This window comes from Taurulus bubalis (genome assembly GCF_910589615.1).
Source record: "Taurulus bubalis genome assembly, chromosome: 2".
Classification (NCBI taxonomy): Eukaryota; Metazoa; Chordata; class Actinopteri; order Perciformes; family Cottidae; genus Taurulus; species Taurulus bubalis.
Genome location: NC_136590.1, coordinates 11,462,793 through 11,478,366, shown reverse-complemented (window position 1 = coordinate 11,478,366; position 15,574 = coordinate 11,462,793). Strand labels below are relative to the sequence as shown.

Genomic DNA, 15,574 nt, shown 5'->3' with positions numbered 1-15,574 from the left:
AAACATGTTTATTTCTGCAGCAGTCCTAAAACAGTCAAATAAACCAACAAGTACACAAGACTCGATACAGAACATGCGTAATGGCAGTAGCACGCAGGAGGAAGTGTAGTCGCAGCAGGCTTCCCGCTGATACCAGCAGAGTCAAAGAAACATGTCTTCAAAGTACTCATCAAACTCCTCCTCCCTAAATTTACCAAAGAAAATCAGAAAGAAATGTTAGTTCCTTTCATGCACAGTGCTGACACAGACCATTGAACACATTGTAAGTGTGGCCTCTGACTCACTGGAAGTGTTAGTGCAATGCTTTTATATGTATTTGTTGGAGTACCAACATCGGCACAGAAAACAAATAAATAGTGGCGGGCTACAAAAAAAGGACAAAACCTCAGAACGCCTTCAATGGCTGAACTGAATGTGACAAATGAGTCTGGTATGAATGTGATACTTGTGTTTCATTCATGTTGTTCTCCATGATGGTTCTGTTTCTATGAGTTCATGTAGTACTTGTGCTATACAACTTTAATAATATTTTTCTCTTAGCAATTCACATGCCATTAAAAGCTTGACAGGTGCAGGTGCACGTTAAAAGGTGAAGGTTTAACGACTTTCCTGACAGTTCAAACTGCTTTGTGCAGGGTATCTAAGTGGTCTACCTCTGTGCTATAATAGAGATCAGTCGCATATGTAGGCTAAGTGGTAAAGACTGTCTGTAGTGGTTTTACAGCAGCTTACTGGGTGAGATTTAATATTCACATTCGCTGGCAACCTCACCTTGACTTCTCCTCCACTGCGGGGGCGGGTCCTCGCCAGTGGTCGCCTTCTGATTGGGCCTCTGGTTGATCCCCAGCATCAGAGTCTAGTAGGTGAAATTCAGAGAGCTGTCAGTCACACTTTTAGGAAGGAAAAACAAGGTCAAACAATAACCCTTGTACATTGTGTACCCCTTGTACATTACTTCGCAGTAATTCTTTTGACCTGCTCAGTTTTTGCTCAAAACTTAAGTCTTGAAATAACCAATTAAGATTTTATCTGAGCTAATGCTCATGTTTAGGTAGCAAACTAACCCTTGAAAATAAGTATGAAAACTAGGAGTTGTAGATTAAAAAACAGATATGTGATATGATAGGCTATATGAAAAATGATATGTCTACTTCGATGTGGCCCTAATATGAAGTTCTCTTCCATAACCTTAAAAGTCCCTAACCTTCCTTGACCGTATCGCTCACAAATTACATGATATTCTCAGATTCCTACATTTACTCAAGTTCAGCCTTCAACAACTGCGAGACAAAAACTGAGACAAAAAAAGAAAAAGAAAGTCAGTAAGTAAGTGTGGTAGTGAATGGATCCCCAGCATGTTGAACTCAATGTCTTAACCCTGGACAGAGAAAGTTTGTTTTTGTGAACACCACCCAGATCCTGGAATCAGCAGAACAGGGACACTGGGTAAAAGACATACTTCATTTTACGCTGCTCACAGTGAAGGGCAAAATGACAAGTCCAGAGGAATGGGGAGAGAGAAAAAAAGCAGACCTGCTGTTTGTCTTTTGCTATTACCTACAGGGCTAATGGAGGTGTTTTCAGAAAGGGTTGTCAAGGTGTTTTCACTCAAGTTTAGAGGAGGGTCCCAGCCCAGAAGCCTGGGGAGTAGATCAGCTGCCCAGTGTGAGTGAGTGAGTGAGTGATGGATGGATGGATGGATGGATGGATGGATGGATGGATGGATGGATAGATAAACGCTACCTTTGTCCGAGTCCTTCGACTCCTCTGAGCTGCTAGAAGAGGCGGAGGGATCTGGATAGAAACAGAGAGAGTTACGAAATAACATGTGTTTTACTCAAGTGGGAGTCGTTATAAAATAATTATGTCAAATGCAATAGAAAAATTATGTAATTTCCAAAAAACATAAACAAGGCTGCTCCCACAGGCGGTTCTCATCTGATCAGATTACTGCCCTAATTAATGGGACAGTTTATTTGTCCAGAAGAGGAAAGGCGTTTTACGTCTGCGTCTCTTGTGTTTGCGCTTTTTGGAGTGTGAAGACGTTCTCTTCCTCTTCTTTTCCTTCTTCTCCATCTTCGTCTCCTGTGGTGGCTCCTGGTTCTCCTCCGATACGATTTTCGTCTTTGCTTTCACCTCCTTCCTCCTACAAAACAGGCGTACACTTTGAACAAACAGTATTCCGGATATAAAGCAGCCAATTAGAGCACTATTTGTAAGGCAAGCTTAAACCTGGAGGACCAAAGACACTTTCAGAGGCGCATGAATGGATCTTGACCTGAGTTTTAAACAGATGAAGGCTGTCCATACATTTTGTCACGGAGTCGGCTGGAACACTCAAAGGGACTTTTAAATCCTAAGCAACTGTGAAAAGCCTTGGCATCGCACATCTAATGTCAGACTTTTTAAGATTACAGTCATCTTTATTCAGATTTTCTATGTAAAAATTGAGAAGTACTTACTTGTGGTGGTAATTGAGTTTGAAGGAGCATTCAGGACATAATCCTACAATAGAAACAACATGGCATCATCAATACCAACTCAAATATGATGGTGTTTGCAGAAAGGGTATTTGTTTTTACTATTGTTATCATTATTACAGCAATTATAACGGTGCTGTGAGATTAATTATTGCACTTCTTATAATTTCTGATCCTCCATTATAAGATCAATTTGGAAGGACGATAAACGTTTTTATTTTTATAGTGGACATATACATAAAAGTACATCAATGTATGTAGACATTTTACTCAAGAAAACCTGATTTTATATATGGAAACATGATGTAATTCTGGTAAATAATTCCTATATAAACTAAAGAGAAGAGGTCCACTTTGGCAGAAAGATGTCCTCTATAATGACATTTATAATAAAACACTAAGGTTTGAAAGTTTGTAGGATTCAAAAGATTAGGTTTTTCTCAAATGTGTCTCACCAGATGATGTTTCATCACTGTCCCAACATTTGGGATTGTCATGAAATTGGACTTGTTATTTTTGTATTATTAATATAACTTATAATTACAAATTGGAAAAAAAAAATGTAGCTGAAGGGCAGAAAACTGTCTGGATATCACCTGCTGCACTAGCTTGTTAAAAGAGCCGGTCATTTCCTGCTCGACTGAGTTCACCATGACTGGTGGGTCCTCCAATTACAGTAATTATTCTAACAGGATTTTCTGCAGTATGATACCTGAAGGAGGATTATTATGAGCCAAGTCTTGAAACTAGAAAGCCCCCACTAGGCTACAGCCACACAGACACAGACACCTTAAAGAGAAAGAAGGACCAGAGATAATGATAGATGTTAGCTTACTGAGTTTGACCAACGCATTTTTCTTCTCGCTGTGTTCCACGTAGGCAAAATTCACCTCCCAGCTTTTTAGGCCTTCCTGCTTCTCGCAGCGTTTATTTCCACACTGGAACTGACCTGGAAGACAAAAGAGCACATGTGCTGTATACATATATGCATGTATTTCAGTGACATTCACATGATATTTTAGCCATCTATCTCTTATCTGCAGCAATTTAGGATGTACGCAAGCAAATACATTTTGTATTTGTTGATAATCAATAAGCAAGAATATCAAACAGGCCACAGAACCCGGACAGTGAGTGTACAAATATTATTGTGTTTAAGAAGCAGTATGTATGGTAAAGGAAAGTAAGGGATAAAAAAAATCCCAACCAAATACACTGTATGTATATACTGTACATTATATGCAAGTAGAACGAAATGGTAGAGCAAAAAAAAGCTAATGTTATATTTTAGGATTGAGGAATGCAGACTTTAAATCTCCAAAGGCTTCAGATTCCATCAGGCAACCTTCAAACCCCGCTGCTCTCCTTGGCCCCCCTCCGCCTCTCTCCACCCCCCTTCCTCCTTATCCCCCCGCTCTTTCTCATCTCCCTTTCTTTGCCTCACCTTATCCCCTCAGGCCTCCCTCCAGCCGCTGCACAGCCTGCCTATTATCCCTAGAGGAGCTTAAGGTGGCATTGATCTGGTCTCTGGGGTTCCCTCTGCGTAACGGAGGGAGCGAGTGCGTCAGCACAGTCCATTCTTGGCACAGGAGCGAGAAATGCTCCTTACTTGGTGAGAGGAAAGGATGCTTTCCCTGAGATCGAGACTGTGTTGACATCCATGTGATGTGGCGCTGACCGTCATGGCTTTGGGCCACTTTGGCCAAAGGCAGACTTTCTCCTCGCATGCTGTATTAGATTAGGCATCTATGACGTCAGCTAAAAAAGACTCCCCTGGCTCAATTACGTGGTTGTGATTAGGTTGACCAGGTTGATTTTGGAGGCCTGGAAATTCTATTCGTGTAAATAACGATGTGTGAATATTTCAGTGCAGCTCCAAAGCTGAATATTGAGCTGTACATTTTTCTAAAGGACACCATAAGGTTAACTTTAAACATTATTGCTCTACATGACTTTTTAACATATTGTATATACAACTCAATGACAGCGAATCTACAGTCAACATAAACTCACACGTCTTTTTTTTCTAACAGAAAAGTAACGACATTGAAACAAACTGCATTGAAACAATTAACACTTAATTTTCATCGGCACCTTTAGATTCACCCAGAGGAGGACATGACCGTCTCTACACAATTTCATGGCAATGCAGCTGAATATTTTTTACTTATTTCACTCAAACGTCATGGTGCGCTGATGGAGAAGTGAATTATAATACATAGGGACCATGGTGGTTGTCCAAAAGGTCATGGCAATCCATACAATGAGTTGTTGGGATATTTCAATTTGAATAAAAGCCAATCAACTGACCAACATTGCCGTAGAGCCACACCGTTACAGTTTAAAAACACGTCACACGCAGCAAAATAAACTCAAAAGGTTTCAAGTGAATAGAAACTTTAAATGGTCGCATCTCCCTTTAAATCTTTGAGTGGTGGGTGGGACTTGGAACAGGGCCATCATCTATACGTCATCTGTACTGGCGTGACGCCGTGAGCAGTGACCGGTGCCTGGAGACCCAAGAGAGCCTCCACCATCATCAGTAATGTGTCAATCACAATCGCACTGACATCCAACATCACATAAGAAATTCAATTAAATACCTCTGAAATTCTTACACACAACAGCTTTGTATCTGTAAAGAGTTAGAAGCCTGATCACAAAACATGCCCTTGAACGAGGCGCCGACTCCCTTCGTTGCTGCAGAGAAGCAGCTCAGTGTCGATTATAAAAGAATAAGATATACTGTATTGTGGAGTCAATATAAATGTGTTTCGAGGCAACTTCTTTGTCAAAATAAATGCCAAAAACTAAATACAAATCAAGGTCAGGAAAAGATTCTTCACTTATTTTTGATCGCCTCCTGGTCCCACATGAATGCTAACAAGCACAACTTTTACTGGTGCTGATCTATGAAGACAGAACATTGTGCCACACGTCATTGAACATACATAAAAAACAATTAGTGTTAAAAGCTGGGTCTGTTAGGATCGCCACTGTTTTGTTGACAAGTTTGGGGAATCCTCACACATCAGGTGATCCTCATGTGCTCCATGAAAAGAGCTGGCACCAGTTTGGCTGAGTAAACTCATTAAGAAAGGAAACTACGGTCCTACGTCAATGGCTGCTAATGCCACCAGATGGCTTCTTGATTACCATTCACTAAGAGTGACCACCTGAGCCATTCACTTTGCATTCACGCTTAAGTTACTGTTAAACATTCAAAGGACACATTATCATTATTGTTATTTAATATTTTACAATTTAATATGCTCGTCAAAGCTCATGGGGCTTATTCAGACTCAGCTATTGCTTAATTACTTAATAGCATGTCAGGTTGTTTGCAAACTCTGAGGATATGTGTTACACGACACCAGTTGACTTAAAAAAATAATCTCATTTAAAAGGAATGGTTTGACATTTTATGGAAATACTATCATTTGTTTTCTTGCCGAGAGTTAGACATTATCAATACCATTTTCATGTGTGTTTGTTAAGTATGAAGCTACAGCCAGGAAGCCAGCTGGTTGTAATCCAAGATTGCGACTGCCGATTCGCCGAACTCAAGGCTTCAAAACCACAGTCCAGAAAACCAGTAGGTGGCGTCACGGTGACTACGTCCACTTCCAATATACAAACACATACATTTGCCGCTCCCCAGAACAATGGATTGTGTCCTTTAAGTGCAGACTCTAAGATATGTTAGAATGCTGCCTTCATGTGTAATAGTTTGCAGTTGAGCTTGTGAAGTCAGTGCTGTTTTGCAGTCGTCTCTTGATACCGCCCCTCCCCCCCTCGGGGTCGACCACCTGCAACAAATTCTCAGCCTGTGGGAAACACTGAACAATCCACACTCACTGCCCCCCATATATCTTTCAAATATGGGGAAAGTAACTGGCCCCAAAGTCTTTATCCAACCACAACGTCTCACCTCTGACTCTGGATCAGATATAGCCTTTTTATGTCTGTCTTGCCCATTGGCAAGCGGTTCAGACTATTGACCTGAAGTTCAATACTCTTTTCTGTTTTGCAACATGCATTTACTTCCCAGCATCCTGTCCAGCAACTAAGTAGACTAAAGAGCATGACATACTAGTGAGATGATGTTTCATAGGGTGTGTCCAAAGACCTCTCCCTTTGTAGACTATTGAGAAATATTGCAATATTATATATAATACTTCATATTTATTTTATTTTAATGTGCCACACATACACGGTCACAGAGAAACACATTAAAACAATAAAAACAGAGATGCTGGCAGTATCTATTGGTAGACTGGCCAACTCTGTAAGCGTTGTGGGCTAATGAGCTATCACTTCTAACACTTAAAATACACTCAGTTACTTTTCAGAGACTGATTCATTTTGTCTGGCACAACGAAACCCAGGATTTTTATTTCAAAATACAAATCCCGTCTACGTTAAAAGCCAGGCCATGCTGAAGCAATTGTTTAAAAGCACTAAGAGGATCGAACCTTTAAATTGGGCAATCACTTTTATTTTTATTCAAAACGAAACTTCAGAGCGAGTCAGAGAGACAAAACATATTCTCAACCATTTGTTAGCGTCTAAATGCAGTTTATGAACCCGACCATGAATAGAGGTAGGAATAACAACAAATTGCAAAAAATATATAGAAATACACAGATTATAAAAACTATAATGTCTCAGTGCAGTTTTAAAGTTGCATCATAAAGACAATGGCAGCAGAGGTGGGTCAAATCTAATTCCTGAAATGCCAGTGAGCGTGTGGTGGCAACCGTGTTAAAATCAGTAACACTTAGATAAGCCAAGTCCATTTTCTTTGACAGAAAGCCCACCAAAAATAAGCCTGGCTTCAACTGCCTTTGGCCTTTGACCCTTTCTTGACAGCAAGACTCAAGCCGAGAAGGGAAACGGAAGAAGAAAAAAAAAACACTCCCTGCACTCCATCTCCTCCAGCGTAAAGACACTAAAGATACATTTGACGTTAACCAACAGGACCATATTACCTCCAGGCCATTGGCAAGCTACTTCGCCAGGAGGAGGGTTCAAACGGGAGCTCCAGAGCGGGCTAGTTAGTTAGCGGCAGTGTTAGCTGGTGGGCTCGTTTTCTGTACCAAGGATAACTCTTGGATGAAAGCATGGTGGAAATATCTAATTTTAGCCATTTTGCTGAATGAGTCAAACTAAACAACGTAATGCTCCATCCACACACTCCTATCAGCTTAGAAAAGCACGATGCTAGAGCCTGTTTGGGTCATTTTTTGGAACCAGTGTTGCATGACAGCATGGTGAAATCCGCAAGCTAACTCAGTAGCCATCTGTCCTCTACTTAACTTTCTAATTCTACCATACTTTGATGTTTGATGGGGACAGAAAAAAAGCCCAACAGTGAGCCATCTCCTCATCTCACTAATAATGTATGCTATTAGCAACATCTCTCTCCATCTCTCTAATAATGTAGCCTTCTGCGTGAGCGGTGATCTCAGCTCACAGCTGTGCTGGTTGGTCAACATTTGCTCTTAATATCTAAAACACTTTACAGATATTGTAGCTTACTAAAGCCTATAACCACAGTGTGTCATCTCAAATGTGTGCAAAATCAATTCAGGCACCCAACAACACAGCTTAATGACAATGTTGATGTGTAATTTGAACTCACTACTCTGAGGCGATTGCCTCTTTTCTTTGATTTTCCTCCAGCTGACACCATGACAATCATGATGTCAGCTGTACAAAAGTCTAATTACATTGTATTGGAGGCAAAGAAGATATTCGGCTAAATAGATATATTATTACCTTATGTGCTGATGAGTAATGTGAGCATTGCAAAATAAATAAATGACATGGACTTTGGCTAAATGACTTAAAGATACCATGGGAGGAGTTTTTGACCACTAGTAGCGCAATCGAGCAATGTTTTTGTTCAGCAGGGATCCACGATTTGTGTTGGATTCACAGTATTAAATGCCAATGTTTAATGAGGAAGAACATACATTCAACGTGTTTTTTAGACCTCGAGAATACACACAATGCGTTTTGGTAAAAAAGTTTTATCCTTTAAAAAAATGTAATTATAACTTCAGTTTGTTTCCATAAAAAGCTCCACCAGGCACCTTCTACGGTCTGTTTATAGGTGTTTCTTTTATAGCCCAAAAACGTCATTCTCTTTCCCTAAGACACAACTAGAAGAATGAATTTGAATCTTTCAGAGGAATGAATGTTTCTGGACCACACACAGAAAGGGAAGAGGGTGAGCATGAAGCATGAAGGTCAGCACTCTTTGTAATCCACCTGATCGGGTGAAGTGTAGACAGCCTTGCCTAATACCAACATGACCTGAAGTGCACAGATAGCAGGAAATGATTAGTGGATGATTTCCAAAGTGTCAGAGCGGAAGTGCAGTGCCCCTTCATATGATACAGGCCAGTTTAATTGGGAGAAACAGCATTGTTTAGTGTCTAATTTATCTGTAATCGGAAGTGGATTGAGCACCACACCTGAACCTGGACAAACAGTGTTTAATCCAGGTGTAACTAATTGAATAAGAAAGCCTTCTAAACACTTCTTACACCTTTTAACTTGGAACATTAACACTTTTGACTTGCAGTGAGCACAAGATTTTGCTCCCCATCTGAATGTAGACCTTGGTTCTACCTCACAGGATTAGATTAGTATTGATTTCACTGGAGAGTTCAGTGTCCCGTGCTGTAAATAGTGCTTAAGAAGTATTTCTGAGGGAATCATTAATGTAAACAAATCACAGACGTGACAGTTGAAGTGAAGTGCCTCTGACCTGACCTAATCCCACTTCCTGTAGAGTATTACTACAGGGGGTGAACTGTCAGAGACCAGGATTACAGTCTTAATCTGGAACAATATATTGGCTTAGTCAGCTTTCTCAGAAATACAGTGAGGCTGCATTGATGTAAACATAAGCAAATTATTAAAATGTAAAATGTGTGTGTATGTCTCAAAGCATATCAATGAGCTGCAGAGGCAGGTTTATCCTACTGAGTAACTGATATTGTCCCTCCAGGTAAACCTATAAATATCTGTCACTGTCACAGTCACACGAAGGAGCGGTAGACAGAGAGGTGTTGTACTAATCCTGAACAATTAATCATCAAAGCACTTCCAATCTGGCAAAGTAGGCTCCGTCACAAGTGCAGAGGTAGAATGAGGTTTCTCTTTCGGTGTGAGAAATAATTAACAGGAAACCAACCGTATTAGCTTTGGGGGACCGTTTGTTTGAATGATCTAACCAATCCTGATACTGAATGAGAACTCAAGTAAAAAGTAATAGGTCAAAGTGAAATGCAACAAACCAACAGAGGCTTGTGTTAGGAAGTACCCACTGAACTTTATGTACGGCTGTGTAAATAGCTCAATAAATCTCTGTCGCCATCTAGTGGAGAAGGTTGCAAACTGTTTTATGGGAAAGTTGGCAGGAGAAACCTAATATGTGTTCTAAATCTATGCTAGACTATACTTTTTAAAGTCAGCATAAAAAAGGAATCGGCATACTTAACTGCTTGATACGAACAGTAAATTACACAAAACTACACACTAAAACCTGCTAAAAATGGGTATGTATGGATTTGGGAACGGCGCTTGCCAAAAGTAAATACCTTCATGAAGTAACGGTGACTGTTTAGTTAACAAGAATATTTTCAGAGTTTCTGTAAGTAAGATAACTATAAAATGTAAATGTATACTGCATAGTGTTTCGATTAAAGCACAAAAAATGGAAAAAAAGTAGAAGTGTACAAACTCAAAATGAGTATAATGTCGGGTAATGGCCTACCTTCGCCAGAAACCACTTCATTCTCAATCCGCCAACGAAATCCAAACTGTTGGGGACAAATTTAATAACACAAATACAGAGCATGAATTACAGTTTTAACCTTGTGAATCTTAAATCAAGATTAATTGAAGGAATCCTAACATAACTTAACCAGAACAGTTATTAGCATTTAATAGCATTTGTTTCAGCGGAATAATGAATTGTATTGGTCTGAAGCTACAGAAATAATAATCTTATTGGCCAAATTTAAAACCTTTTTAGAGGATTTAAACAGCTAAGATTACGGATGTATATCTTTATGTACATACTGTTTTTTTTATATATATATATATATTTCTGTCGTGTTTTCTAGTGAAAGGATACTTTGCATTCACATTTACACCTTACTGTAAGAGTAATTCCGCAGTCAAGTCAAGTGCATTTATTATGTGTCCCTAGTGGGACATTGGTTCTGCAGCAAAAATAAAAACACCTAAAACAAACAATATAACTGAGAAACATTACAGCTCTGGAGCTGCTTAAGCTCCTCTGGAGCAGACTTTAAGTGTCCCCCACACCGCACAGGGCTAAAGGGCTGGTATGTGCACAAGCATCAATGAACAGATGATGCAATCATTAGTGTTCATGCCAGTGCCTGGACGTCGCTCTCATAGCATCCTCTCTGTGATTCATCTGCATGCTGTCACTCCTCATTTAGCCAACACAACCGATCAAAAAGTGACTAAACTTGTGTGAATAACGCAACTCATCACTGCATGTGGAATCAGTAACAAATGTGAATAATGTGTGAGGAAATCTGAATTATGTAGTTTTGAGTTTTAACTATAGTGCCTCAATTATTTTTTTGATTAATGTATTTATTAGATAATGTACCATTATTGTTATTATTAATTGAATTTGTGTGTATATATATATATATATATATATATATATATATATATATATATATATATATATATATGAGTGTATATATATATACACACTCATTATTTGTATTATTACCATCATTTTTATTTGTATCATTATGTATTTTATTATTTTTGCTGAGGCTTCCCTCTTCTTCTGTCTCTTTTCTGTCAGTTAAATAAAATACATGCACTCGTACACATACACACGTGTGCCCCACAGCCGCCTTTAGAAAAGTGTCCCATATTTGTAATAACAATAATGTTGTTATATCTGTTGTTTGATTCTGTTATTGCATTTTTTTTTATCTTCGTCTGATTCATCTTTAATTCCTGTTTCAATCTGTTCCTATATAATTGTTTATGTTATCATCACTGTTTTGCCTTCTGCCCTCGCAGCAATAATAATAATTAAAAAAACTATAGTGCCTCTAATTATTATAGGTCAATTGGAGTATAATGTATTATTTAGGTATGTCACCTATCGGAGATTTGGCAACTTCACATTCACACTTGAAAGAAATTGGAGCACAGCGTCAATAAACCAAACAGTGCAGCTATGGAGCCATAACACGCAGCCCTCGGGTTTAACATATCAGTTTTAGAGCCTGGCCTCAAACCAGAATGGCCCAGTGGACACTAGAGATGCAGTCCGGTGCCAAAACGTATCATACCCATTGACATTTATCTCAAATGGATCAGTGGTGGTGGAAGGCTGTGCCTGAGTTATACTGTGATTTTGGAGCTTAGTGCAGAAGAGGAGCATCTTGCCCAGTCCTGGCAGGAGTGTCCGGGATGGCTGAGGTGTCGATGCTCGTTTTATTATTTTCTTTCTCTACATTCTGTGGGTATAATAACTTCTTTTTCACCTTCACCTTTTTCTTAGCTATACCCACAACAACATTTTACTTGGGGACTAATGACACTAAACTGAATTTCTGTAACAGGTGCAATAACATGAAAGATTTTTCTTTTCTTTTGTGTCCAGAGGTATTTGTTCCCCATTACTCAACACTGTGTATGTTGATTGTCAGCAGCCTCCGAATGAAGCACATAGCATACGTATGTGATCATTTGGATTCTGTCAACCGCCTAAAAAATAATTAAAAAAACTACAACATCCTTTACTTTCTTGTCTGAAACTGGCTTCTCATTTCAGCATTTTAAATGGTGCAACATCAAAACGGTGAGCTGCTGTATTCAACATAGTCACTAATCGCCAGGCATCATGAGCCACCTGTTGCTGTATGTGCGGTCTAATTCTTATATCAACTAAACGCCTACTGCTGCTGTATTTCTGTTTCAGCTGAATAATGCGTCACTCATCCCACCTTGTTTTCTTTGTATCTGCTGAGGTCAGCTATGCAGTACTCTTTAAACAGCTTGTCGTAATACTTCTTGGCAAGTTCTTTTTCCCTGGAACAGATGTAATGTAGAAGTCAAGACATTCTCATCGGAAACAGCGAAATAATCAAAAGCACACTGAATATTACAGCAGCCCGTATGGGGAGCTGACAATGAGTGATCACCATGTCATGTCCTCCTCGTCCTCGTCCCTCCAGAGGAAGCGATGATTCTCACGCAGCACATCGAAATCTGTTTTGTCTTTGGCTCTGAGGGGATGACAAGATTCAATGAGAAGGCAGACAAGGACAAACTGGGATACATTGGTATTAAAAATGTTGTTAAATGAAAACAATGCAATACCAATAGTTAACATATTCACATTAGTTTTAGACTCGAGTGACAGCAGATGGCCGATAGTCAAGCTCGACTGTGAGACGTAACACTTACGCAGAGCGTTTGAAGTCGGCCGTTTGTCCTCCATAATACAGGATGTAGTCACCGACGAACTTCTTATGTCGCTCAAACTGAAGACATCTGCTTAAGGTCAGTCTCTCTTTGAATCTCACCTTTTGCTCGATTTGAACTGCAAAACAATTCTTTTGTTTTATTGAAGGGAACTAAGCACTTGACCTACACCAAACTTAATTTATAATGTAATTATTGTTATATGATTGTTTGAACATATGTATATGGCGTAATGTCTGCAGTTTTATCAACCTGTGTCATCGTTAGAAACTGACATCGTAAAAAAAAAAAGATAATTACAAATTATCAAAGGATACAGCATTCAATGATATCAGGTGAGCTCTTCTGTTCCTGGCCTCCTCTCTGAAAACAGAATTTAATTATCGAAAAAGATAAACAAAGATTAGATAAATATGGTGACGCCATATATTTGTTTAAAAATAAATTGTGTGTTACACTCATACGTTGAGTGTGTGTATGTTCTGATTTTATATATATATGTATATATATATATATATATATATATATAATATCAGAATTCAATGTGAACGTGTAAATTGCACATGACTGGAAAGGAAAAACTGAGATGAGCTTTAAAAATACATGACAGAAGTGAGAAGGAGGCTCTGCCATGACTATAGATAACATAAAATGTTTAAAATGACTCATATACAGTTAATTCAGAAAGTATTCAGACCCCGAAACTTTTAAAACATGTTGTTGTTAGCCTTAAGCTAAAATTGTTTGTATTCTTTTTTACATCAATCTGCACTCAATACCCCTTAATAACAAGTGAAAAGAGGGTTTTCTCTTTGCTATGACGCTTGAAATTTAGCAGAGATGTACATACACCTTGATTGGAGTCCAACTGTGGTAGATTAAATTGATTGGGCATAACTTGGGAAGGCACACACCTGTCTAAATACAGTGTCTATACAAAGTCGCACAGCTGCAAATGAAAATGCACATCAGTTCATAAACCAAGCCTTGAGGTTGAAGGTTCTGCCTGCAGAGCTCAAGAGACAGGATTGTGTGAGGCAACTGGGACTCTTTATAGAGCGGGCCACTTGGCCAAACTGAGCAATTCAAAGGGAATGGATGGTAAAAGACGTGACCAAGGGCTTTGGGGTAGAGTGGCCAGACTCAAGCCTGTTCTCCATGAAACACATGAAAGCGCCTAAAGAAGACCGTGAGAAACAAGAATCTGGTCTGATGAAACCGAGATGAAACTGTTTGGCCTGAAGATATGTACAATCCTGTTTTCGCACCATCACTGTTTGGTATCAAGATGAAAAATATATTTAAATGAATTTAGCCTAATGCAAGTGAAGCGGTGTGAATGCATTGTATTTCACTACAAGTGTGCAGTACCACCTGTCCAGTTCATTCGAGTGGAAACTCCGGTGAGCTTTCTGGGAGAGCCGACTTTTCTGGAACGGCTTCTGTAAGATTTCTTCCTCGTGTTTCCTGAAGAATTAAATAAACAAATACGGAAAGCTTGTTAGTGGACACCAGTTTACATGTCAGCTACTGGAGACAAACATAGAGATGGTAGATGGAGAGCACTTTTGTTTCTTCAAAATACTGTATATTAGATACATGACTTTGGACTTTCAGAAACAACCCCATGCATTTACATTCAACTCTTATCATTGATTAAATTGATACATATAATAACGAGCTTATGAATAAGTCCACAGTCGTACACTCGTACCTTTTAAGGCCTCTCTCTGAGGACTCTCCCTGCGCCTCGTCATCACTGAAGTCCGAGTCATAGCCGCCACCTCCGTGCACCTGAGGAAACCACATGAACCCGTTTCATCCGCTTGTAGATGTCACACAGCAGAACAACTGCAAGGAGCCATTTCAAGTATCTGTACTCGATCATATATAGTCCTCCTGCCTCTGCTAAGTCACTTGAAACGGGCTTTACCATTAAGGATAAAGCACATACATTTGGTTTGGCACAAGTCATTGAACTAAACTTAGAGATAGTGTGTGGTCAAACGTTGCCGTATGCTTGAAGCGTAACTACAGCCAGCAAAAACAGTAAGGAATCAAGAGAGCAACGTTTGCAGGCAACCCTGTGGGCAACTGGCTAACTTAACGTGTAATGCTAACTGGCAAGCGACAAACCCACGAAGCTAAACTAAATGTTCTTCTAAACGTGTTTGCATCGGGGGGGAAAGAAAACCGATTTTCGGCTTTAAAATACACGTCACCTTCACAAGACTATCCATGAGTTTCCCCACTTTAGTCTTCAGCTCACAAATGTTTACAAAATGAAAAGTACGTCGCCGTATGATGACGTAGCACAGCGAATCGCTGTATGATGACGTTGAGTGTAGCTGCATTCATTATTCTGAGAGACTGGATGAAAATAAATGCTTTGACATAAATTCAAGTATTCAAAGACAAATACTCTAAAGAGTATGAATGGCTCTCATGATGTGTTTTCTTCAAAAGTACATCTATTTATGAAATGCAGTGTTGTGTTGTCCCGTATCCTGTATGTTATCCCATCACATCATTTTCACAAATCCATTGTATGCGTTTTAAGATGTTGTAGGAGTAAAAAAAAACAAAAA

The 15,574-nt window shown here is 39.3% G+C and overlaps 1 protein-coding gene across 1 annotated transcript; it reads right to left on the bottom strand.

Annotated features, from left to right (window-relative positions):
• Positions 1–2: 2 nt before the first annotated feature.
• Positions 3–15,247, bottom strand: fra10ac1 (FRA10A associated CGG repeat 1). Its single transcript, XM_079235245.1, has 14 exons — positions 15,209–15,247; positions 14,701–14,780; positions 14,361–14,453; positions 13,304–13,349; positions 12,969–13,045; positions 12,704–12,787; positions 12,506–12,590; positions 10,270–10,315; positions 3,316–3,429; positions 2,463–2,505; positions 2,004–2,146; positions 1,744–1,794; positions 772–856; positions 3–184 (listed from the first exon to the last, which is right to left on the bottom strand). Exons 1-14 carry the CDS (start codon positions 15,224–15,226, stop codon positions 142–144), a joined length of 1,008 nt encoding a protein of 335 aa, XP_079091371.1. The 5' UTR covers positions 15,227–15,247; the 3' UTR covers positions 3–141.
• Between the last annotated feature and the right edge of the window lie 327 nt (positions 15,248–15,574).